The 26281-nt window shown below is 41.5% G+C and overlaps 1 protein-coding gene across 3 annotated transcripts; it reads left to right on the forward strand.

Annotated features, from left to right (window-relative positions):
* The first annotated feature begins 295 nt into the window (after positions 1-295).
* thoc2 (THO complex 2) lies at positions 296-22400 on the forward strand. Of its 3 annotated transcripts, XM_070843083.1 has the most exons (39): positions 296-374; positions 2797-2852; positions 3625-3716; positions 4257-4308; positions 4454-4524; positions 4839-4960; positions 5067-5200; positions 5737-5897; positions 6111-6203; positions 6389-6544; positions 6846-7018; positions 7173-7368; positions 7456-7494; positions 7669-7799; positions 8760-8861; positions 9900-9984; positions 10523-10616; positions 10762-10842; positions 10958-11054; positions 11353-11470; positions 11589-11768; positions 11996-12160; positions 12496-12771; positions 13011-13152; positions 13468-13625; positions 14125-14253; positions 14348-14479; positions 14613-14797; positions 15246-15421; positions 15669-15771; positions 15904-16289; positions 16601-16659; positions 18198-18233; positions 19911-20042; positions 20287-20353; positions 20441-20586; positions 20809-20885; positions 21666-21712; positions 21809-22400. In XM_070843083.1, the coding sequence occupies exons 1-38, from the start codon at positions 310-312 to the stop codon at positions 21691-21693; spliced, it is 4695 nt and encodes a 1564-aa protein (XP_070699184.1). In that variant the 5' UTR covers positions 296-309; the 3' UTR covers positions 21694-21712; positions 21809-22400. The 3 variants fall into 3 exon arrangements, with proteins under 3 accessions (XP_070699184.1, XP_070699185.1, XP_070699183.1); XM_070843084.1 differs by lacking the exon at positions 21666-21712 and having other exon boundaries at positions 20809-20908; XM_070843082.1 differs by having other exon boundaries at positions 21666-22400.
* Positions 22401-26281: the final 3881 nt, after the last annotated feature.

Consider the following 26281-nt stretch of genomic DNA (forward strand, 5'->3'; position numbering starts at 1 on the left):
AATTAGAATTTCGTCTTCATATATATTTTAGTTTATAAAATATTTCATGCAAATGAAAGAACTTATTAAATTCAGCTTATTTAGCACAAAGTATTGTTGATTTGAACTTGTTATATTAAATGGTAGTTAATGTAGTTTGCCTGATGTGCAGCCTTACCGCTCAGGGAACACAAAGTTCCGTGTTAACAATGCCCTCAGAGTCCCACCATGCAACAGTGAGCTAAGCTAAGCTAGCAGCAGCAGCTAACCACCACATTTGACCCTGTGTGTGCCATGATGAATTAGACATCCGGGCTGTGTGCATGGAAGATGGCGACACTTATCCTCCCTGCTGAATGGATCAAAAACTGGGAAAAATCAGGAAAACACGAGTTGTGAGTAAACCTGAGCTCCAGCACGGCGTCGGATGTTATAGTGGTTTAACAGTTGTTGACCAAGATGAGCTAACTAATAAGAAATACGCACTTAGCATTGCAATTTAAGGCTAGTCTTTCAAGTGTGTTTGCTACGGCTAACAGCAGCGGTAACACTAGCAAGCTAGAAAACGTTTCAAGTGACCTGCTAACGGTATTAATGCCGCTGTTTCATAACTAAGCTAAACGTCTAGCTGGTATTTAATAGTGAACACAGTCGATTCGCCGTTTTATATAGTAATTTAGTGGAGTCGTTACTTAAATTTAACTAGCTAACGTTACATGCATGCTAGCAATTTGGCTAGCTTACGCTCCCACTAGACCATTCTTTAATTTGTAAACACGGTGGCTAGCAGAGCCAAGCTAACTAGCATCTGTGTAGCATCCATTCTCTTGCTACATTAATACTATTCTAGCCTGTAAAACCGACGTGAATTAGATACCAAAGTTAAAGTTTTCAGCCTGTCAACTCATAGTGGACGAGGAGCTGGCAGGCGCTGTGTTGGGTTAACGGGTAGAGCAACTTAATCGAGTGGAGGGAAAAGACGGATCTTGACATAACGTTAAAGCAAAAATAGCTGTTACGTTAGCTTAGTGTGATGCCGACTGACTTGTTAAACGTTATCTTGTCCGGGTATGGCAGTATAAGAAGAATAACATTAGATGATTTTGACTGGTAAACTCTCTCTTCTGAAAGATAAAACCGGAGGTTGTAGTCGTAACGTTAACTTACACCCTGCCAGCTAACGCTTAGCCAGATATTTGTGTAACCCATCAATCAGTTCGCGTTAAACAAATAATAGCGGTTATAATGTAAGATAACACTAAATTTTGCGCTCTGTGCTAATCGATGATATCCTTACACCGAGCATCAACTTAATCGGCACGTCAGCTTCCCCTTATCTAGGCAGCACCGTAGCAGCTCGCCATAACGACATCTGGAAATCAATACCCAGGACACAATGGGATCTGCCAGCTCTGCCATTCTTAAAAAGGAAAATGTTGCTTGAATAAGAGAGTCACTCATTTTCCTGAGTGCAGCCGTCACGTACTTCACACTATATACTCAGCCACAGTGCTAACTGCTGTTAGGCCTTGCGCATTTAAGTAAGGCCTCCAATGAAACCCACTCCAAGTGCTCCACTCTTAGTCATATACTCAAAGCCTGTGTCTGCATCTGATGGCACAGATTTGGAACCGACTAGAAACTTGTAAAATGTTCTTATCAAAAGAAAGACTCAGACATGCATTTAAATTATGTATACAATTCCCTCTCTGTGGTGTCTCTGAGGCTGGTACAGATCCCCTTCTGTGCACTATCTGTAAAACACTTCATATTTGATATTTCAGCTGCCGTTCAAAGCTGAGATGAAGCTGCAGTCAACTTTAGTCATAAAGTGCTAAATAGACTTTGTGTAACTGGGGGAAAATACTGTATTTCTTTCCTCCAAAACCACTAGATACTTAAATGTAGTGTGTCTGTCTGAGCAGCACAGTAAATCCTCTACTTGGAGGGTCTCGGTTTAAAGCCCCATGTCAGCAAGCCATACAGACTCCCTGTCCCTACAGGGATGCCATCCTGTGTAAGCAAGTGTAAGTGCAATTTCTGTGTGCTGATAATCTAAATGTCACATAGTTATTACATAACCACTAGTTTTCAGGTCAAATGAAAGTCTTATCTTAAAACGCCGCAAAACTTGGTCATTTGAATCTGTCGGTGTCTGATATCAATCAGTTGTGCAAGTGAAACAGTGGGATTAATCAGTCCTAGCAGGGCATGAAGTTAATTTAGTGCTATGCCTTTTAGCTTGAAGTAGTAAAAATGGCTTGTCAGCCTCATGTGAATATCAGCCACGCTGTGTTTGACCTTAGAGCTCTGGCCCTGGACACACTGCTGTCAGTCCACTGCTGTTGGGCATCTCTGACTGACTATTGCATGTACAGTATATCTGTCCTTACCACCAAACATAAAGCTAATGTTGATTTGGGAACAGAGGCAGTCAGCTAGTGTGCTGTGGTGTGTTCAATTGTAAGTTTTAATGGAAGTCAAAGGCCACCTTGAGGTCAGCCCTGAGTCACCCTGGACACATTCAGATTCAGTCTACTAGGACTTTTGGAGTATCAGTCATTTCTTATCCAAACTTCTCCTTGTATCTGGCACATTATAGATAGCAAGTATTCCAGATATTACAAGAATATTGGTGTGCTGGTCATTAACCACTGACGCCAATGTGTTGCATTGTTGTCATGGGTGGGGATTGCTTTAATAAACTGTATAAATCTCTGGTAGAGTGACTGTAGATGGTTTGGGCAGTTTCACAGGCTTTGGACTGGCATGTTTGTGCCGCCTAACCGACCATATTTTCATCTCTTTACTTCATAGCGTACAACTCTGCAAAGAACTGACAGAGAAAACAAATCATGGAAGTGAGATTAGAGGTAAGTTCAGAATCGTTCTGTTATAAACTCGCCTTTTGTTTGCCTGTCAATGTAATTGAGCTTCACACGTACGCACATCCTGCATGGGAATTGCGGTAGTTTGAACCAATTTGTTGTGTAAGAAAAGGGAATAGTTTGAAATTATGTACCAAAATTAGATCAAAGTTGGTAAACTATGCCAGTCAAAGAAACTCTTTGTAATCAATGTACAGCTGAAATCTTGGCTGTGTTTCCTGGAAATTTTAGTTTGTTAACAAACAGAGCCTGTAAACAAACAGTGTCTTGGCATAGAAATCCAAAGAACACACTTTTAATTCTTCAGCCTCGCAAAATGCCACCACACAGCGAATCGTTTTCCATAATATGACAGCTTTCAGTCAAGCTGTGACTTCCAGATAGCCCAGAGTGTTTGCTTCAATTATTTGCTGAATGCCAGTATGACGTTGTTGTTGCACAACAGTAAACTTAGGTGTGAATGCAAGCTGAAATCTTTGGAATAGATTGTCAAAACACAGACATGCATAAAAAGTAAGTTGTAATTATAAAGCATTAGTGATAATTATACATTCATGTGTCAGTGCTCCCAGCCTTAGCGATGCATATCTGGTCCTCACTGTATGTCAAGTTCAGTGGCTTGACTTGCAAACAGGAATAGAGAAACATTGCAGCAATTTCTAGGAATTAATTTTCACATTCAGTGTTAAAGCCTTTTCCTGACAGCTCTTTCAATTCAGTGTAAGATAAACTGTGTTTCGTCTGTTTACCCCTCCAGATATACAGGCCGCCTTATACGAGCTCTGCTGGCAAGTTGTACAGGGGAACCTGAAGTTGGATCTTGTCGCCAACGTCCTTGGGGAAATGATGGTACAAAGACTTTTTTTGCTTGGAGGTTAAAACACCATTAAACATATTGTGGTGCCTGCGCTGTACATTCAAAACAAACCACACATCTGTAATTCCTTGTTTATTACGTGTTTCCATTCTATCGTGCTAATAATCTGCACAGAAATTGCAGTACCCTTCTTTCTGGCACCTGATATGTTTAGAATTTCTACATCATCGTACGTCATTTTGGCACTGGTGACATACTGGGCTTAGGCTCAGTTATGGTTGTGTTCTTTCTGCCTTGGCTTTGCACTCTGCTTGTTTGTAAATTTAGCATACAATGTTCAGCCAGGCTGAGCATTATATGACAGAAAAGCTTAATGACATTTATTTGTTTTTCAAATATGGAACGACATAGACTTTGAAATCCATTTATTTTTGTGAGACTGGTAAACATACAGAGCTTGATTTGATATTGACTTGGACACAATTTTGGTGTCATTGTGCCAGAAAATATATCAGAAGTATTTTTTTTTTCTCAGCTCAAACATTCTCAGTCAACTTTTGTTTTGCTTGCAGGAACTCCGAGATGACATGCCATCAATTTTAGCAGATGTGTTCAGTATACTAGGTAAATATGGATTTTTATTCTAAGTATGGAGTTACTGTATCGGAAGGACTGCATTAAAAGTGACCCAAGTAAATATATCATAATAGATTTTAGTAACTTGGCAATTTGCTGTCATAATGTTTTTTTTAAATCATGTTTTTCACAGATTTAGAGACTGGCTCACTGGAAGAAAAAAACAAACGTGACCATTACACACAACTGGTGGGAGCATGTTTGGTAAGAAGAATATTTCTGTATTCAAGTTTTACGTAACTGACAGTAAAAAAAAACTGTTGTTGCATGCACTTCTGACTATATACTGCAAGAGAATACAAAAGACAGGTATTCATATTGTGAAAATACGAGAACTTGCATTTCAGTTAAATACTCACAATGCTTATTGTCCTTAATGCATGATAGTGTATTTGGTATAAAGGAATTTGGCAACTTCAGATGAAGTTTATACCACTGTCTGTTATTGTGGTAGATGCATTAATGATTTTGATACCCAGCTCTGGGTTAATTTGCCAGTTCATATTTTTGTGTTTCAGTTTTTTATTCCGGAGGCCATCCTGAAAGAGAGGCTGGACCCAGAAACCCTTGAATCCCTTGGGCTTATAAAACAAGCCCATCAGTTCAATCAGAAGATTGTAAAAATCAAGACTAAACTATTGTAAGTAGAACGCACAGTTTAGCGGAGATTTTCAGTGCATTTCAGTGCAGTCAACTCCTTTTCTAATGTGTATCCAATATTTGTGTAATCGTTTGTTTCTTCTCAGTTACAAGCAACAGAAGTTTAACTTGCTAAGGGAGGAGAATGAGGGCTATGCCAAACTAATCACCGAGCTTGGCCAAGACCTCTCAGGCAACATCACCAGCCACCTTGTCCTGGAGAGCATCAAGTCCCTCATAGGTACCAGACACGTCTCGAAACATGATGCTGCTGTGCCTGCCATGTTTGTTTGTACATTGACAATAACAGATTGAAGTCTGAGGATATTCAAATATGTAGTATCAGCAGCCTTCTCACACACAGCACAGCTGATTTCACCTCTCCCCATTGGTTACTTGTTACATTCTGCAATGACTCTACTATACTGCTATTTATACAGGGCTTTGCATAGAAGTCTGTGCCCATATGCCACCTGTCAGTCTCTTAGATCTTCACATGAGGGACCGTTGGTGGTCTCGCTCATATTCGGAGTAAGAGTTGTCAGGGCGTTGGCCTCAGTAGCTCTTTGTGTTGAGGCTTTGGAATAACTATTATTAATTGATCACTTACTTATGTGGACAAATTTTTCATTATCTGCTCATTCTGTTTTTTATTGTGTTTTCTGTTCTCAAACCATTTATAGTTATAATTAACCATAAACAGAGTTTACTGACAGATCTGTTTGGGTTTTTTCCCCCCAATTGCCTGCTTAGTCCTTCTACTTCTTCTGCCTGCAGGATGTTTCAACTTGGACCCTAATCGTGTTTTGGATATTATCCTGGAGGTGTACGAGAGTCGATCTGACCAAGATGAGTTCTTCCTGGCTCTCATTAAGTCCTACATGTGTGAGCCACTCACCCTTTGCCACATCCTGGGCTTCAAGTTCAAATTCTACCAGGTGAGAATATTAAGAATGGGTGATGAAAGATGGATAAAAGTATAAACTGACCAATAAGCAGGGAAATCTAAAGCTGCATGTATTCATGATGTAGCCTGCTTGTATATTTCACGATATTTCCTGGTACTTTTATAGCTTTTTAGCAAGCCCATTATATTTAATTTGTAACATTTGTGTTAATTTATTGATTTATTTTCATGTGTCTTTCTTTAGGAGCCTAATGAGGAAACACCCAAGTCACTTTACCACATTGCTGCTGCTCTGCTTCATCATAACCTGATAGAGCTGGAAGATCTCTACGTACATGTAAGGAACAGGAACAGCTCGAGATATCACCAGTCAATTTACACGTGTCAATTAGAATTTGGGAATATTAGTTTTGCAAACGTAAAACTATAAGCTCCTGTGATGTCTGCATGATGATTTATGTGGCACACATGTATACTTAGACTTGTGAACTCAGCTCCATCGGTGTCTCTCTGTCATTCCAGCTAATGCCACTAGATGCCACCATCATAGAGGAACACAAACGAGACATCTCAGAGGCCAAGCAGATAGCCCGCAAGCTGGTCATGGTTGTGTTGCCCTCAGAGAAAAATGAAGACAAAGAAAAGGAGAAAGAGAAGGAGGAGGAGAAGAACGAGAAGGTATCGCAGCATTTGTATATCTGAGCAAGTTCTAGCAGAGTGCTGTCAGTATGGATGGATGTTGAGAGGATTGAGAGAGATGAACAGAAGTAGATTCAGTAGGACTGTGCTCAGTTTCTGCCACTACTGTACTCTGCTCTTACCGCCTTATTGATGGGTACTGGTACACTTTGAGATTTGCGCATGTAAAGTGCACTACAATTAAAATGCATTATTATTATTATTATTATTATTATTACTGAACTTTGACATGTGTGATGATACACAGACACTCAGTCGCAGCTCTTTTCTGTACTTACAGCCACCTGATAACCAGAAGCTTGGTCTGTTGGAAGCGCTACTTAGAATCGGCGACTGGCACCATGCCCAGAGTATTATGGACCAGATGCCTTACTTCTATGCTACTTCTCACAAGGCCATTGCACTTGCGCTCTGCCAGCTTGTGCACCTGACTGTGGAGCCTCTTTACAAAAGGTGTCGATTTTTCCATTTTTCACTTGCTGCCCACTACGTGTTGTCAGACCAGTAAAAGCACAAGCACCTCTTATTGTAAAGTTTGAACTGGCTACTTTAACTCTAAAATAAAAAAGTAATGGTAGGCTCTGACACACTGGTCTGTTCCACGCAGGGCTGGCCTCCCGAAAGGGGCGAGGGGATGTGTAATGCATCCACTGAGGAACAAGCGGGCCCCTCGGCCTGCAGAAAGCTTTGAGGACCTACGCAGGGACACGTTCAGCATGCTCGGCTACCTTGGCCCTCACCTCTCCCACGACCCTATCCTCTTCGCCAAGGTTGTGCGTCTGGGCAAGGCTTTCATGAAAGAGGTACAGACCTGTAACTTCTATGTTATTACATCTGCACTACTGCTGAAAAGTGATTTTGGCTCATATTTGGTGGTCTTTGTTTCTCAGTACCAAAGTGATGGCAGAGCTGATGTTAAAGACAAAATGGTAAGTGTAAAACTAACTTTGTATTTGTGACTATTGGACTGCACTGTTGACTAATATTTCAATTTAAATGAGTAAAAACATTGTTTTGCTTTAATGCATCTGTCACTTTATATCTGTAGTATACGGTAAGTTACTGTGAGATCCCTCTTCATGTTGATTGTATTGTCATTTCAGGAAACACTACTGAGTTGTTTCCTGAGCATTGCAGACCAGGTGCTGCTCCCTTCTCTCTCTCTGATGGAGTGTAATGCTTGCATGTCTGAGGAGCTGTGGGGTCTCTTCAAACTCTTTCCCTACCAGCACAGGTGAGACACACACACTCACTCACTACATGTAGTACTGTTTAATTGAGCTGCTGGATAGTAAACCCCCAGGCTGTGTTCCAGGATGGTGGTTACCAGCTGGCATGGGAAGAGTAGCACACAGAAGCAAAAACTCAGTTAATTTAACCATGTTTAAAATGCATTTCTCTGTGTTATTCCACAAGTCATCTTTTCTGCTCCAGAATAAAGCCAGAGTTTTATTTTTAGAGCCTTTGTTTGAGTACCGCCGATGAGCAGTGACACTTGGCACTCCCCAAGGTTTTGTTGTCCTTTACTTGTGTGTGGCAGTTTGTCGCTGCTAATAATGCAACTTCTTTAGTCACTGAACACCGTAGCACTGTGTAGATTATTTCATTGTGTTATACACCAAACTATGTCGACACTGTCAAAGGAAGGATTTGATATGAACAGAAAATCGAGACAAGTAGCACAGTTCTTTTATGCTTGGCTGTGTCAGTGTATTGTACAGTGGGCTACTATTAATGCTGAATTTGTTGATGCTTTCCTTGACATTATTCGCTCCAAATATGAAACACAGCAAACTGATCTGATTTTTCTTTTAAGAGGGGTCAACCAATCATGAAGGAGCAGTCATTTTTTTTTATTTTTATGGATGGCTGAGCGCAAATTAGGCAGAAATGAACCCAGCTGTTAGCCGGCAAATAGTCACAGTTTAACATAATGCTAAACAGTAGGTGGCTATTTCACTATTCATTGGCTATTATACTATTTACTGCTATGAATTGCAAGCTTTGAAAGCTGACATGTTTGGCTTTTGTTAAAAACTCTTTCCACAAAGCTGACTATGAGGAAAATGTGTAGATTTCTACAGCTGTGAAACTGTACATTCGATTCAATTCTGCCAATCCTGACAATGTGTAATGAGTGCTGTGCAGCTAAACCTACTGTTTAATTGTCCTTCCTCCATCTGTGGTCCCTCAGGTACCGGTTATATGGGCAATGGAAGAATGAGACCTACTCCAGCCATCCGCTGTTGGTTAAAGTCAAAGCTCAAACTGTGGAAAGAGCCAAATACATCATGAAGTAAGTTGCTTTTTAAACCTTTTAGTGCTTAATTTCTGTGCAATCATCTGTCTTTTAGTTTTGCTATGTGTCCAGTCCAAACACCAGCTCAGTGCTTGTGTGCTTCCCATTGTGTATGTCATTATTAAAAATGTATAGTTATTCATTCTTCCCAGCTAATTCAGTCCTGTTCTGTCCTGCGGACTGTAGCTTTACTTTGAGAAGAGAGTAAACCTTGAATGACAGAATGGCACCTACCATTTGTTCAAGTCCAGTCTCTAAACAGTTGCCAAGGACATTTCTGGGATATTTGTCCACCTTCTTGCAGTCTGTCAGTCATTAGTTAAGGAAATGTAATGCTTTGTGTTTTCCTGCATCACACATAACCTCACCATCATCTGAGGTAAGTCGGTTCAGAGGGTGCAGAGCAGAAGGTGGACAACAAATTCAGCTTTGAACACAGAATATCAAGGCCATCTTTTTTTGTCCTGCTGCTGCTTCATCACAGAGGGACCCACTTTATTTGCTGCTAACCATAATCTTCCCATTTGATGTCTAAGACTGTTAATATTTGGTATTTCTACTTTATTTTTCTCCCGTATTCATATATGACATAAAAAATCCAAAGTAAATAGCCTCCAGTAAGCAAACAGCTTTACATCTATGAAGCTGCAAATCTTTGTAGTACTTTGTAAGTATTAATTTATAACGCGCTTATCGGCCAGATGAACTGGATTTGCTAGTAAAACCATGCAGAGATGTTTTGTTTTTTTCACCAGCCATCTTAAGTGAAGCTGTATTGAAAGCACAGTTTAACATGGACGGCTTAAGAATTTAAAATGGCACTTTTTTTGTGATGGTGAAGCAATTATTCTAACACTGTTCTGCCACTGAAGAAATCGATGACAGTACTTTTATCTTAAGCTGACAACCATAAGAGCTTTTTTTCCCCCACTTGCTGTGAAGCTTACAGAAGTGACGGGTTTTGCTTACAGCTCTCTTTGCAATGTCTTGTGTTTTTAATCTGCTGTTTCCTGTCTTTTTTTCCCCCATCCCTAGGCGGTTGACCAAAGAGAATGTGAAACAATCTGGAAGGCAGATTGGCAAGCTGAGCCATAGCAATCCCACCATCCTCTTTGATTATGTAAGTGTCTTTTGCTCCGATTCTTTTATTTTACTTTAGTCTCATTTTAAGTGATGTCTGCGAACTACAAAGAAATAAATGCCAGATTTTTGCAGGAGAAAACAAACAATGTTCTACAGCATGTAGCACCTTGCTTGCTCTGTATACCAGTTCCATTTTTCTGGCACTCTCAGTGGCGTCTGCTCTGGGAATTGTTTACACCTTAGAGCTCTGCTTACAAATCACGCATTCATGAATCAAGGTAAAGGCCACTTGGTAAAAACTCACAAATTGGAACTGTTTTCCTGCTGCACTGACCGAAACAATCTCTTAGTACACTTTGGTGTGATACATGTGAATTCAGTTTTTTCAAACACAACTCCGTTTTGCAATTAAATTTACTCCCCTGATCTGTGGATATTGAAGTGTAGCTGCACATATATTCTAAGGATTCTTCAGCAGATTTGTTTGGCCACTCAGTGGAGGTTTAGGGGAGTTATCAGGTATGAGTTTATCCTCTACAGTTATGTTTTACCCACTCTGTCCTGTTGTGTATTAGATGCTGTCTCAGATCCAGTGGTACGACAACCTCATCGTTCCAGTGGTGGACTCTTTGAAATACCTCACATCCCTCAACTATGATGTCTTAGCCTGTATCCTACATCCTCTTTATCAAGTCGGCTAACTGTGTGTGTGAGAGTGAGTGTGTGTCTGAGTGAGTGTGTTGTTGGAGGCAGTGGGGTGTAAGACGGGCTTCTTTTTTGCTTCCCATGGTGTTCCACTTAACTCTGTCTTCAGATTGCATCATAGAGGCTCTGGCCAACCCAGAGAAAGAGAAGATGAAGCATGACGACACCACCATCTCCTCATGGCTTCAGAGTAAGAGCTTTCGCAGTTAACTGGCCTCGCATCAGTCATTTGCATGCAAAAGGAGAGAAACTGTTTGATGCTTTAATGACTATCTAACATACACCTGCTCCTCTTGTCAACCAAGGCTTGGCAAGTCTGTGTGGAGCCGTGTTCAGAAAATACCCAATTGAGTTGGCTGGCCTTCTTCAGTATGTCACCAATCAGCTAAAGGCCGGGAAGAGGTAAGTTGCTCCAAAGAACAGGATGACTAGTTTAGAGAATGTGCTCGGAGTTCAAGCACCAGCAGGGTTAAATTCTTTATGCTTATTTTCACTATGTCAGTGGAATATGGACTTCTAAAAATAGTATTACAAGCTGCAGTTACTATGAATTTGTAATGGTGTAAATGTAAATTATAGACGCACAAATGTAGCTTTGTGGTTTTTGGCATGCGATGCCTGCCTATTGCTTATTTCCTTATGCCTCTTTTAATGTGTCAGGAAATGTGCTTTGCTTTACACGTCTCTCCTCTCTCTGCAGTTTTGACCTGTTGATTCTGAAAGAGGTGGTGCAGAAAATGGCTGGCATTGAAATCACAGATGAAATGACCTCGGAGCAGTTGGAGGCCATGACTGGAGGGGAGCAACTCAAAGCTGAGGTATATAGACACGAGTACGGTTATTATTCGGTAACGCAGTCTCTGTTTGAGCACCTGGACCAGTGCTCCTCCGGAGCTCAGGTCATTGTGATTACTATAAATGTGACTGTGTCAACAGGGTGGCTACTTCGGCCAGATCAGGAACACTAAGAAGTCATCACAGCGTCTGAAGGATGCACTGCTGGACCACGAGTTGGCCTTGCCGCTGTGTTTACTCATGGCCCAGCAACGAAATGGTGTGGTTTTCTTGGAGGGTGGAGAGAAACACCTCAAACTTGTCGGCCACCTCTATGACCAGGTAGACATCCTCTCTCAATATGTTAATCTAATCCATCTCTGTTTTTTATTTTGTTTTTTTTGATAGAGCACGTTAGTTAACATCAGTATAAAATATATATGATATGATAATATATGTAAACATGCCGGAGTTAGGAAGATTGCTAATTTACATTGGTTTTTGGCAGTAAAATAACAGATTGAATATCCCTGAATTTGCATATCTGATAAATATTTGTATTCCTGCAGTGTCATGACACGTTGGTGCAGTTTGGTGGCTTTCTGGCCTCCAACCTTAGCACAGAAGACTACATCAAGCGGGTTCCTTCCATTGACATCCTTTGTAACCAGTTCCACACTCCACATGATGCTGCCTTCTTCCTGTCTCGGCCAATGTACGCCCACCAGATTTTGGTGAGTGGACGACTCTACCTCAGGACTGGAACCAAGTCATTTTTAGGGCAAGGCCATTTTGGCATGTCATAAAAAATCATTATTGAACTTGATAAAAAAAAAATGCAGGAAGTTTAAAAAAAAAAATCTGATTAATACTTTTTCAGAAGGGTTTTGTAAGTTTGTATGTAAGTGTGTATTTGTGCACAAACCAGCACTTAGTTGTTGGCTAGTTTATCTAAATTTATTTCATCACAGAGAAAGTATTTCACATCAAAACAAAAAGCCATAGTCTAGAAAGAATAACATTTTTTGATTGGGAGAAAAACTGAGCCCTTAATGATCTCTATTCACAGTCGAAGTACGATGAGCTGAAGAAAGCAGAGAAAGGCAACCGACAACAGCAGAAAGTACACAAGTACGTGGCAGCCTGTGAACAGGTGATGACGCCAGTGCATGAGGCTGTGGTGTCCCTCCATCCGGCCAGGGTGTGGGACGACCTCCGCCCTCAGTTCTACGCCACCTTCTGGTCCCTCACCATGTACGACCTGGCCGTTCCACACGCTGCCTACGAGCGTGAGGTCAACAAGCTGAAGACCCAGATCAAAGCCATTGAGGAAAACCCGGAGATAGTGAGTAGTTCGTCCACAGCTGTTGCCAAACACTTAAACCACACTCGTGAGCGTATTTACATTTTACAGTTAACTGAATCATTTGTGTGGTGTGGCTCACAATAATTGCAGCAATTGAAACCCTGTACATTAAGAAAACAAAAAGCAGCTGTTGCAAAGGAGCGCTAGAGTCAGTGAGTTTATAAGAGCTGTGTGTCTGTTTATGGTGTGAATATTCTTGTGGTTTCCCTGCAATGTAGCCCATGAATAAGAAAAAGAAGGAGAAGGAACGCTGCACTGCCCTGCAGGAAAAACTGCAAGAGGAGGAAAAGAAGCAACTGGAGCACGTCCAAAGGGTCCTACACCGCCTCAAACTGGAGAAAGACAACTGGCTGTTGGCCAGTAAGTATTCTTAATATTCACTCCAGTGACAGTACTGATGCATCTTTATCTGCTGATGTCTTCCACAATGCTGTGATTTCTCTATTGAGAGAAACACGTCCATCCATTTGAGTGTGAGTCATCTTTAAAACTTAAAAACTAATACATGTAATGCATGTATGGGACACAACGTTCAAGCATATTGGAAGCAAAGTGAAATAGACTCCATGTAGACACAAGATGTTTGTCACTCATCAAGAAGTAAAAGCCTGGCAAAATGATCACGATTTCCTGTCTGTGGCTGTTACTGATACAACTTTAAATGTTTTTTGACAGAATCCACAAAGAACGAGACCATAACAAAGTTCCTGCAGCTCTGTCTGTTCCCTCGCTGCATCTTCTCTTCCATCGACGCCGTGTACTGTGCCCGCTTTGTAGAGCTGGTCCACCAGCAGAAGACGCCAAACTTCTGCACCCTCCTGTGCTACGACAGGGTAAGAGCCACTCATTTACAGACATGCTCAGCCTCTAATGCACTTATGATGATGATTTATGTATCTACATTTTTGCAGCAGTCTACAAAGTGCTTAATAAGAAAAAGAATAAACATCGATAATGTGATTAATGGAGGAGGATAATGAAGGCTCTGAACTCGCTCAGTCAGCAGAACAGAAGTGGCAGAAATAACTATTAAAATATTTAGGAATAAATGTCTCAAAAGTTTCAGTGTGTCGGGTGTCAAAAAATTCATTTGAGCAGTTCAATGACCACTAAAGTGCACCATCAAATTAAAGCTTGAAAGGGATGTTTGATAATTGCAGTCCTTTTAAGACCATTTGTAAACTTCAGTCAGACGGACCACAGCTAGGTGCATTAACCCTCGGCATCAAACCTCTGACGTACCATATGTTAACATTAATTTAGGCTTTGTAGCTTTTTCTATATGCCACACATTTTTAACATGATTTGAAAACACACTGTGTTACTCTGCAGGTGTTCTCCGCTATCATATACACTGTGGCCAGCTGTACGGAGAATGAGTCTCACCGCTACGGACGCTTCCTCTGCTGCATGCTGGAGACGGTGACTCGTTGGCACAGTGACCGTGCAATCTATGAGAAGGTGTCAAATTCCACCTGTCCTCTATATCTGTCACTTTGATTCATTTGTAGCATTTGAGCCAGGAATTAATCTGTCTCATTTTATTGTGCGTCAGGAGTGCGTCAATTACCCTGGCTTCCTGACCATCTTCAGAGCCACAGGCTTCGATGGAGGGAACAAAGCCGATCAGCTGGATTATGAGAACTTCAGGCATGTGGTGCACAAGTGGCACTACATGCTGACTAAAGTGAGCTGCCCTTCTTTATCACAGTTTTTCTTCTTGGATATTCTGTCTAGATAATGACTGTCAGAGCTGCTTCAGAACTGAAGGTATGTATTTATTTATTCATGATCGTGTCCTCTGTCTGTGCTCCATCCAGGCTTCAGTTCACTGCCTGGAGACGGGAGATTACACCCACATCCGGAATATTCTCATCGTGCTTACCAAGATCCTTCCCTGCTACCCCAAGGTCCTGAACCTGGGCCAAGCGCTGGAGTGCCGTGTCCACAAGATCTGCCTCGAGGAGAAGGACAAGAGGCCAGACCTCTATGCCTTAGCAATGGGGTAACACAGCATTGTGTGCTGTTCAGCTCCCGTAGAGCATACAGTTAAAATGTATTATGTGAAGTGTGGTCATAACATGGGAAGAAAAAAAAGGGGTCCTGGAAAAAAAGCAGAGCACGTTGTCTAATTGTTGAATCTACAGATGTTTCATCTTAATATCTATTCAGACATGTAGGAGAGCTTTGTAATAAAAAGGGACGGTTAGACAGGTTGCTGAAGATTTAAGCAATTTGCAAGATGGCCAGTATATTTTTAGCTCCGGTATGGACAGGGGAGATGGTCTGTTTTCTACAGAGCCTATAATTCAGCCTTTAAAGTGACAGTATATTGCAAGTCCAGTTGCACTCAACATGTTACCGTTTCTGTCTGAAAGTTGTGTTTTTTTTTTTTACAAAGAATATCTTTGGAGGTTTTGTCTCTACCTTGTGCAAACCCTTGCGTCTTACAGTTATTCAGGTCGGTTGAAAAGCCAGAAGGTGCATATGGTCCCTGAGAATGAGTTTCACCACAAGGAGCAGCCAGCGCGCAGTGCCACTCCTGCCAGTCAGCAGAACGGCCCCGGCAGCACAGGCAAGCCTGCCACCAGCACAAGCAAGACAGAGGAGGGGGCATCAGAGGACAGTGGTGAGTGATTCAAAACACGACGGGGCTGCTTTGAATGCAGTACTGACAATTTCATTTAGTTCACAAGTAAGGAACCAGGTACATGTTGGTATTGTACCAGATTTAACTCAGATCCTGTTTACAACTGCAGTGCCATTGCATCTGCACACTTATTCTGTTTCTGATTTGTTGTTACTACAAATCCTAATTGGCATGTCAGTATTAATAAATCCCGTGATCATGCATTTCTTGGTTTGTTTTTATGCAGATCGGGGCAAGGATAAATCTCAGGGGACCACAAAGCCAGTGAACAAAACCAACAGTGCAGCAGCCAAAGTGACCACCAGCAATGGGAACGGTGCTCTCAACAGGTAGGAATCCCAGGAGCTGCTATGATCTATGGCCATATGATACAGAAGCGCAGAGTGAATATAATCCTGTGTGAGGATCAGCAGAATCTCGTATGAAACATTTTGAAAAAAGAAAAATGTATGCCTTTGCAGCACCAAAGCCGTTAAAGAACGGGATGACAAAGAGAAGAGCGGGAAGGAGAAAAAAGAGAAAAAGGAAAAGACACCAGGCAGCACTCCCGAGACAAAGGCGGAGAACCGTCGGGAGAAGCAGAGAGACGAGAGAGCAGGGAAGGAGGAGCGGGCGGCACGTGAGGGTAAGGAGAAGACCCCCAAGGCAGACAGGGAGAAAGTAAAGGCTGAGGAGAAGAGCAGCAAAGATGACAAGGCCAAAGCCGGCAATGGGGAGCCCATGGAGCCGTCCAGGGAGCGAGATGCCATCAAGGAGTCCAAGAGCAAGGAGAAAGGAGACAGGAGTGCTGTGCCCGGGTCCCTCAAGTCACCAGTTCCCAGATCGGAGTCAGCCGAATCTGAGAGGGGTGAGGACATTTTTTCTGGTTGCCTGTTGTGCTGCTGTTTTCTTCAGACAGCTCATAAAATGCATGGAAACTTCAGTCCACTTGCGTTGTGTATATCAGTATTGACCCCTCTTGGAATTTGTCTAGTGTTGGGCCTCTAGCCCAACGCTCTGCTATTTCAACACACTTCTTGTAATACATCACATGAAAGAAAGAAAAAGCGAACAGAATGTTTATAGTTTTGGAAAATAGTTTCTTAAATGGAAGCTGTTCTCGATGGTCGAATGTGCTGCTCAGCTAAACACAAATTTTTACTGTTCTCGCCTTTGCAGATCACAAAAGACGAAAGCTCGACAGTCACTCCTCTCCGTCCCACTCCTCGTCTGTTAAGGTTAGTATGGCTTGAGGAAGGCTGTGCCCGTTTCTTCTCTATCTACCGGAGCGTTCCCTGCCGTTGCACATTCCAGCAGCCCTGAAGATCACCAAGGAGAGTTGTCGTACACGCAGGCACGGCATCTGGAAATCCCAACCAAATCCATGGGAGTTGGAAAGCATTCCATGGACATCAGCATAATAATTTGCAAAATTGGGAGAAACCCCCTCAAGGACTTAGTCAAGAGAATATTGTGTAAATTAAGTATTTTCATATTGAAATATTTATCTATTTTCATATTAATGAAAGCAGTCAGTGTGCCTTGGGAAGAAAGAAGTTTTTTAAGCATTTCTATATTACTCATGGATTTTTTGCTTTTTGAGAATAATATCCACCTGAAGTAAAATGGCTTGCCAAATCAAGAGCTTTCGCCTTTTCCAATGGCAAAGATTTTTTTTATTTTTTTTTTTAAAAACACCGAGAGCAGTGTTTCACTTCTTGAAATGGTGCCCAAGATTATTTTTCCCATTTTTGTGAGCGGAGAAGATTCCCTGGTTAAAGTGATATAAAGTATTTACTTTCCCTTCAACCTGCCCGGATCCAGAGAGTCGGATGGTGTCCTGGAAGCCACTCTGCCGTAGGAGCGCCTCCCTGCGTCGGCTGAGTCATCGGTCCCCCCTTCTATCTCCGTTTGTTAAAACGGCCTGCATGCAGCCTTCACGTCACACAATGCGTGTCTGGTCAGTCCTGCCGGCCCCCACAACGCTGTCCCCACAACTACCAGCCATCAGCATCAGCAGTCGTACTACCTCCTGGCAAGCATTCAATGGAAAATCAGAGCCACCAGCAACGGAGATCAACGGAGAAAATGAATGTCGCAGTTTTCAATCAGCCAAAAATGCAGAGGAAAATAAGCCTGCTCCTACAAAGAGAGAGAGGGAGGGAAAGAGTGGGCGAAGCCTGAACCGTCTGGAGCGTTGCCCAAACAACTGGAAGCTTGTGATAGGTCTTTATTTTACCCTTCCACCAGAGAATTAGGCTCCCTGTGTCTTATCCATTCCTGAACTGTAAGTGACAGCAACAGTTACTTATGTAGGGATGCAGTAAGCACATAAGAATTGAGTGATTTGTCTTATACACACACAGGCACATGCACACACACACCCACCCACACACACACACATTATTCACTGCACTTGCACTTTAGATGAATTGAACACCAGCTGCACTGTAGGACTTTTATATTACGCTGCCTGAAATTGCAGACATGTCTGTAGTAATATGACTAGCAGTTATTTCATATATGCTCAGGGTTTTTCTATTTTAAGTATTGACATTCCAGATGTTGAGCCTATGAACTCTCCTCTATGTAATAACCTTGTCAAAGCCTTAGTCCTTGAAGGTCAGAGGTCAAGGGAGAAGTTTGCTGTTGGTCCGGCCAGCCCCGACTCCCCAACCCCAACCCCTTCTTCCAACTCTCTACTGCTGTCTGACAACCTCCTCCCAAACCTCCCTCCCCCTCCCAGCTCATCTGTCATCTCCATTCATCCCTACAGGACAATAACAACGAACCCAAGGAGTCCACATCCAAGGTTTGAACTGACTGCTACTCGTACCTTCTCTCAGATTGTTTTCTTTGTTCGGGTGCAGCTGCTGACAAGAAATATCTCATTTAAGACGGCTGTTCTCCATTTATCTCTTATTTCTTTTCTCACACATTGTAGTCGTGGATTGATTCATGTGTCACCACTACCGAACTTGATGGTCATCCTTAAAACTGTATCAGCTGATATTTTTGGCCACTCGAGGAAGCGGAACAAGCTAAAAACACTTTGTCTACCTTTATAATCACCTTTTCAAGGAAGCAATTGCTTGTTTAGACACAACGGACGTGAAGCTTCTGACCACCTGGCAAATGTATATCCATATATATATATTGTTAAATAATGTATTTGATATTCAGGGTTTGTTTGAGTTTAATTTAGTTTTTGAGAAAATAATCTCTGCCGGAGTTAAAAGATGCTAAAATACTCCATAGTACTGAAAAGGACTTTTGCCAGGTGATAATGTCTTTGGGTTAAAGAGTGGTTAAGCTTCAAGGCTAATCTTTTGATACATTAACAGTTACTTGAAACATTAGTCATATTTCCTGATTTACTCTGCAATGAAATAATAATTGGTCAGCATTCTTTCCATTTGAGCTAATATTTAGAGGCAGCGGTTTCTGGCCTCATTTTTCTGTGGATGTTTGTATCATTTCTGCACATCTGTATCCTGCACATGTGTCTGCTGACCAGTGTCAGTGTTAGCACCTCTGTGATTCACACAGTTACAAGACAATTAAATATGAAGTCGTAGCAGGTCGGATAAACTGTCGGGGTAAAAACGTACAACTTGACTAAAATGTCACAGGTTTCACTGAATGTTCTCCGTCATTGTCCTTTCATATTTAGTTAAAATCACATTAACATTCTTGTTCTGTACGATAACACTTTACTTCAAGTCCCCCCCCAATAGTACAAAACAAATGTTATGTCATTACAGCTGTGGTATTTTGGCATCCATTATCTGTTATACACCAGGCTCCACACACAACTAGTTATTGACAAATCCTCACAGCTACATTATAGTGTTTTATAAGCCATTTTAAAATGGTCATATGATGCCCCAAAGTGGGGCCTGAACTGAAGTGTTGTCCACTGTGTTGACATAAAGTATGATGGATCCCGCAAAGAATATTTCCAGTGATTTTCAACTTGGGTTATAGGTGTTGCTGTTGTTATTTATTACCTAATTTACAGAGTCGTGTTTTCACCGGGAACTAACGATAATCATACCGCACCAATAGGAACATGACCACGTTGAATAAAGCATTGTTGTAATAGTTGTTAAGTCTTGTTAGTTTGCAGACATTAAACTGTAGAGAGTGTTGTGTTCATGACGTTGATAATTTAATAGCTTTTTTTAATTGGAAACTTAAATGCATGTAAAGTTTATGCAGTGATTTGGTTCAAATGTATTTGTCAGATTATGTGGTGGTTTTTCCAAGTATTTCAAATGTCAGTAATAGATGAAGACAGAAATCCAGGTGTCAGTCAGTATTTAGAAGAGTTCAGATGAACGCAGGATAATGAAGAATATTCCAGTAGTTAGCTGTTTTCCCCCTTTTGTTTCCGATGCTGGTTATTCAAAAGTAGAAAGACACTCCTGACAACATAAAAATCCTTTTTTGTTTCTCTTGTTCTGTTCATATAAAATTGTCTTCGCAGCACCACATCAACTACAATTCAGTAGCCCGGTCCAAGAGCAGAGAGAGGGAGATGGAGAAGAAAGAGTCAGACAACACACAAGGCCGATCCAAAGAGAAGAAGGAAGAGAAGGATCGGAAAGACAGGAAAAGAGTCAGTATTTAACACCGCTGCACAAACAGACTTTTGGAAAGGTCTTCCATGGCCACTGATTTTATCTATTCATTTAAACATGTGAAATAGCTCTTGTAGACCAAGAGTAGCACCGAAGGATATGTTTAGTTTCATACAAAATGTTACTTTTCTTGTTCTCTACTAACTCTACTACTAATCTACTAGCTAAGGATTTTTTTGTTGCCCAATTAACATACTGCACGTCGTGCTGTGTTCCCTTTAGGACCATACTGTCAATGACCGTGAAGCGAGCCAAGAATCCAAACGTAAAAAGGACGAGAACGGAACCAGTAAGTTTGCTCTCGACAAATCTAAAGTAGCCATTCACCCACAAAGTACAGTGTGGAAAACAATCCAACTAAATCCTCTCTTCCCAGATTCCTCCAAAAACAGCAAGAGCACGAGTCCTTCCTGTGACTCCCCGCTCTCAGCAGAAAAGGAGAAGAGCAAAAGATCCAAATCTTCCAGCAAAGAGAAGGCCGACTCTGTGAAACCTGAGCGGACGTCCTCTGGAGGCAAAAAGGTCAACTCAGCTTAGCACACGCCGTCCTGATCCCTCTGTAGAGTGCATGACCATGAGCTCATGAACACGTAGTCTTATCGTCCCTCGTCTAAGAAACAGAGAAAATGTTTTCATTGTTTGAACAAAAGATTTAGACTCAAGTTAACGCTAAATATTCATGCAGCTCAGTTTCCTTTTCCACCGATGTGCTTCTGCTCATAGTTCTTTGTTCTTATGCTACAGGAGTCCAGACACGATAAAGAGAAATCTGAAAAGAAAGAGAAGAGGGACAGCAGCGGAGGAAAGGAGGACAAAAAGCAATATCCTTAAGTCATAATTCTGGGTAATTTGTACTGTTTTGTATGAATATTTTAATATTCAAAGTCTTTTAGTTTACTCTTCTTCTTTTTTCTTTTAACCTCACTGCTTTACCTCGTCAGTTTCCAAACTAGCTTCTAACTCTAAAACTGTGTCAACATTTGTGCAGACGTGCACCAGTGTGTCCACGTGAATCCAGCACAACCACTCGCTGCACTAAATTTGTTTCCGTTATGAGCGAGTTTCTTCCATTTTAATCTGTCGTGTGTCACTAAAAGGCACTTGGATGCAGTGATTGTTCACAATGGCAGCAGATGCCATATTGCGCAGAGAAGCCAGCCAGCAGGACTTGCTTGTAAACATAATTGGTACGCTAATCTTCAGCCTATAACCATTCGCCTGCCGCCCCCTCTGATAAAACGCGCCAGGCTCCACTGATCATGTGCTCTGTAACTTGGATCACGTTATTTTAATTCCACATTTCAGGGAGCCACTTTATAGCAGAGCTTATTTACACACGGGCTCTCGTCACAAGTATTAGCGAAGCGTTCGTCCTTCGATTATCTCCGAGCTTCCTGATCCACATGTTGTTTCACTGCGTTGGATCACAGCCTTTTAATACCACAGTCAGCCGATGAAACGGAACCGGCGCGGGCGCTCCGAGGCTCCTCTCTGTTCTACGACAAAACAGATGTTTTTGACAATCAATAATTGAGCTGTGCTTCACTGAAAGTCAGCATTTCAGTCTTAGATTAATCTGCTATTTCCCTTAACAGTCATACTCATAAATCCTCTGACAAGCACAGATAATGTGCACTAATCAGCGAAGGTAAGGCGCATTCAGTGTCTTCGTAAACAGCTCTCTGTACATGTACGTGTCCAGCGTTTCACGTCTTTTCTCTCCTCCCCTCTGATCCACTTGCAGAAACCGGAGAAGCCGTGTTTTTATCTGCAAGACATCTGCAACTCCATCTGTACTATGTTAACTCGTACTCTGATTTCTGCCTGTGTTGTTTTGCTGTAAACTCCCCTCCCAAGTGTTGTTAGCTGTAGTTATCTCAACTTACAGATCACCTCATTATTTTCCACTTCAGTATACAGCAAACCAGCAGAAATACGTTTGTTTTTTTTTGTTGTTGTTGTTGTTTTGTTTCTTTTTTATTCTTCAATACAGGCACAATGTGCTGCTCTAATCACATTGTTATTATTGTTCTAATTAGAAAAGTGGTTACTGTATGAAATGATCTCTTGGTCACATCTGGTCATGGATTCAATAATCTCATGCTTGAAAATATGTATTTTTGTATGTTGTCAGGCTTTGCTTTTTGCTCGTTTATTTGGAGTTAACATGCTTTCCATTCTCACTTACCTCATATCCTTTTTTTTTGAGATACATAGATACTCTATTTATTTATCTCCACCTTTTAATCCGAGTAAGACAGTAGGCGGAAGTGAGGAAGATGATTCAAAGGACCAGTTTGTATATTGTGTACAATAATAAAGAGAGTAACATGAAATTCACATCATGTTATTTCTTTTTTTCTTTTCTTTTTTTTCATGTCCCTCACAGTCATTTTGTGATTTTTGTGTTAATCAAGTTTTTACATAATTTATAAAAATGCCAGTTCGACCTTGATTCAATTGTAGAATTGTAAAAAAAAAAAAAAAGAAGAAAAAAAAAAAAACAGACAAAAAAAGGTTCTAAAGCTCTGTACTCCAAACACAACTGTTTCGAAAATGACTTTTGGAGATTTTATCTGCTGTACTCAATGAGTGTAAGCGTTTTTTTAAAAAAAAAAAAAAATACAAAACCAATAAATAATAGTTTTCCTAGTGTGTCACTTTGATGTTGTCTCCTACCTCTCATTCTTTCTTTCCTTCTCCACCAACAGGAGGCCGATTATCCGCAGTATAGTGACTATAGTTCCTGTAGAAAGGAGGCTTGAATTTGTACTTTTGGCACCTCAGACGCAGCTGGTTGGTAGAAACACAGTTTAGACTCAAAATCTTGGCTTGGAGGCCTAGCTGGACACTTTACTGGAGCTTTTTATTTTATTTAGTTGAGCTTGGAGACTGATCATCGACAGATGTCACACCTAAAATGAAACGGTGATTACATTTTGTGCAATCGCTATCACGCTATTATCTGTTCATGTGACAGCGACAAAGATTGTCATATCGATGTCCCCAGCTATTTTAAAAGTGCTAATTTATTTGTTGACCACATTTAGAAATATGATCAAACATCAACTATTTCATCACTAGTGTCTACAAATTGCAGGCAAAACGGTCAAAATTAACAAACTCTGATAATGATTGACAAATTGAGATATGCAAAATAGAAGGCCATGTTTTAAAGTCTTAGTATTTATAGTATTACTGTGGCATTGGCTGATATTTACTATATGGATCATTGGGATGACAAATGTTTTATGGCACTGTTGTGCACATAAAACATGGTGGCCCTCAGATTTTCAGTGTGTCCAGAAAAGTGAATTCATCTTTAACAGAGGCATCTGCTCCTGACTGTATATTTGAGCCGCTCTGAGCTTCACTCTGGAAATTCTGCACATCCCAGTCGACAATAAGTTTCCTTTGAGTAAAAGGAAATCTTTTCACAAGATTCCAAACTGTCACAAAGTCACAGTTTTTATTAGGGCCCCGAGCACCAAGTGGTGCAAGGACCCTATTGAAATGTAAGGAAATGCATCTGAAATAAATTGCAGGTTTGAGGACCTAAACATACACAAAAACTCATGAAAGTTTGCACACGCATCAGTCATGGTGAAAAATTACATATTTTATGGGTCTTACAAATGGGTGTGGCAAAATGGCTCCATAGCGCCCTCTAATTTCAAGCCCCGGAACTGTGTTTTATGTACTTGTACGAAATTTGATGAGTTCATGTATCTCTTCAAGATGTACAAAAAAAGTCTCCTGGAGGGATGACCTAAACCCAACAGGAAGTCGGCCATATTGGATTTTCCGTACATTTTTGGCGATTTACATAAATGAACAGACTAGTCCGAGGGGGTTGAAGCGATCCACTTCAAACTTGGTCAGCTGGTAGAAAAGACATTAACGATTAAAATTTATTAAAAGTCTCTACAAAACTTTAATGGTGTGGGCGTGGCGAGCTGTCAAACTTCAGTGTCTCGCCATGAAACAGGAAGTTGTTAATAAATAGACTCTACATGATCCAATCAGCACCAAACTTGACATGTTTGATAAGAGTCCCACCCTGAAGACGTCTACATGTCAACATTCATTCACAGTCATAGCGCCACCTGGTGGCAACAGGAAGTGCTATGTTTCACGCAATGATGTCTCAAGACCAGCCAGTTGACCAGATCCACTTCAAATTTGGTCAGGAAAGCCTCAAGATGTTGATGTTGGTCCGGAGTGAAAACTGTGAGTTTTCATCAAGAGGTGTCGCCATGGCGAATTTTGATAGAAAAATGTCCTTCGCATGAGCATTAAAAGTGCAGTAACTCCACTCTACAAGGTCCTATCTTCACCACATTTATACTGTTCGATGACTGTCTGGCTCTGAAGACATGTACATGCTAATTTAGAACCATAGTCATAGCGCCACCTAATGGCGGGAGGAAGTGCATGTTTTGTTCTCAGACATCTCTCTTGGATGATACAAAGTTTTGAAGCTCTTGAGGTTTTGTCAAACACTGTCACCGTGGCAACACCTCCCTCCTGTGGGCTCTCTTGTCATCTTTGACAAACTCCTGCACAACAGCAACCAGGACTACAATCCACAAACTGGCATTTTCACCTGTAGCGTACCAGGGATCTACTATTTTGCTTACCATGTCCACCGCAAAGGAGGTGATGTGTGGGTGGCCCTGATGAAGAACAATGAACCAGTAATGTACACATATGATGAACACAAAAGGGGCTTGCTGGATCAGGCATCCAGGAGCGCTGGACTCCCGTTACGACAAGGAGACTCTGTGCATGTGCAGCTGCCATCTGACCAGGCTGCAGGACTTTATGCTGGTCCATATGTCCACTCCACATTTTCTGGATATTTATCGTACCCAATGTAAGAAATGTGTACAAGGAAAGGTGATAGTAATGAATGGTAAATGTTACCATATTTATGGTAAAAGCAGTCTCAAAGGTACAATGTAGGTCAAGTGAACTGGTTTACAGTGAGTGGTGGAAGAATAATAGCTTTATATATATAGTAGCAACATACGTCATTGAATTATTCTTTCCATTACATACATCAGTGGAGTCTCAGAAAGTTGTGTGATAATAAACGCTTGCATTTAAATCCGGCTCCTTCTCTCTGTGGCTCTGTACCTGGACTGTACCACCTCACTAGCTGTCTTCAGAGTATCTGCCGCCCTTCCTACTTTCACATAATGGTATGATCCTACTCTGTTCTCGCATGTGATTGGCCGCATGGTGTGTCCATCACGATAGTCTGGAGACGCGGCTCTCTCCAACGGCAGTCGCTTCTTCTCCTTCAGCTACAAAGAATCGGAAGCTTTACTTCTGCTTCATAAAGTCTTTGGAGGGCGAGAGGAGGAAATCATCATGGAGACGCGGAGTTGGTTTTGGTTAATGAGGTCAGTCTGAGGCTGAATGGCTGAACAATCACAAACAAATCAGTGGTCAGTTGTTAGCTAATTGGCTAATGCTAGCTAACGTGCACAGCTGCCACATTTTACTGCTGCTTGAGGCAGATATATGCTAATATATATATGCTAATAAGGGCACAACAGTTTTACTGTCACACTGAAGGTCAGAGAACAAAAGTACCAGATTACTGATGTAAAACACTGATGGTTCTAATGTTCTGTGTTTGCACTAGAACCTCCAGAAGTTCCTCAGAGATCCTCCCAGCTGTTTCCTGTTAATCAGCTGCTGCTTCAGAGGGAGAAAGAGGAGGAAACAGGTGAGACACAGACACTCTGCAGCAGCAGGAGAGTTAAAGCTCAGACTTAGTGTAACGTTAATTTTAAAGTCCTGTTTAATTAGTAAGTGTGTCTGTAGTGGGTTTGCTGCTAATGACTGGACTACATGGTCAATAATTACTGATCAGTTACACCGTGTGGCTAATCAGTGGCTAACACGCTGGCTAGTGTTAGCATGTAGCATTAGCATGTGGTCTGTTTGTAACGGGATGTTCTTCAGGACCAGATCAGGCAGCAGTGATGTTGCTCCCTGTGGTGTCACCTGGAGCTCAGGTGTGTCCGCTCTGCTGCACCCTTTGAGGCTAAAATCATCACTTGGTGCCATGAACGCATCACGGTGGGAGTGTTGCAGTTAAGGGACAAAGTTTGTTTCCTGGTTTTTCTGCTCTAATGAAATTTCAGACTCTTAAATTAGTTTAACAACTAAAAGCTCAGGGAAGTATTAATAAATCAGTGGTTTA

The sequence above is a fragment of the Pempheris klunzingeri genome, chromosome 14 (assembly GCF_042242105.1).
Source record: "Pempheris klunzingeri isolate RE-2024b chromosome 14, fPemKlu1.hap1, whole genome shotgun sequence".
In the NCBI taxonomy this organism is placed as follows: domain Eukaryota; kingdom Metazoa; phylum Chordata; class Actinopteri; order Acropomatiformes; family Pempheridae; genus Pempheris; species Pempheris klunzingeri.

Coding starts and splice junctions, on each gene's coding strand:
- thoc2 (XM_070843082.1), top strand. CDS start 310: ATGGCGACACTTATCCTCCCTGCTGAATGGATCAAAAACTGGGAAAAA. Junction 7,019..7,172: donor GTGGAGCCTCTTTACAAAAG/GTGTCGATTTTT, acceptor TGTTCCACGCAG/GGCTGGCCTCCCGAAAGGGG. Junction 15,772..15,903: donor GGGAACGGTGCTCTCAACAG/GTAGGAATCCCA, acceptor ATGCCTTTGCAG/CACCAAAGCCGTTAAAGAAC.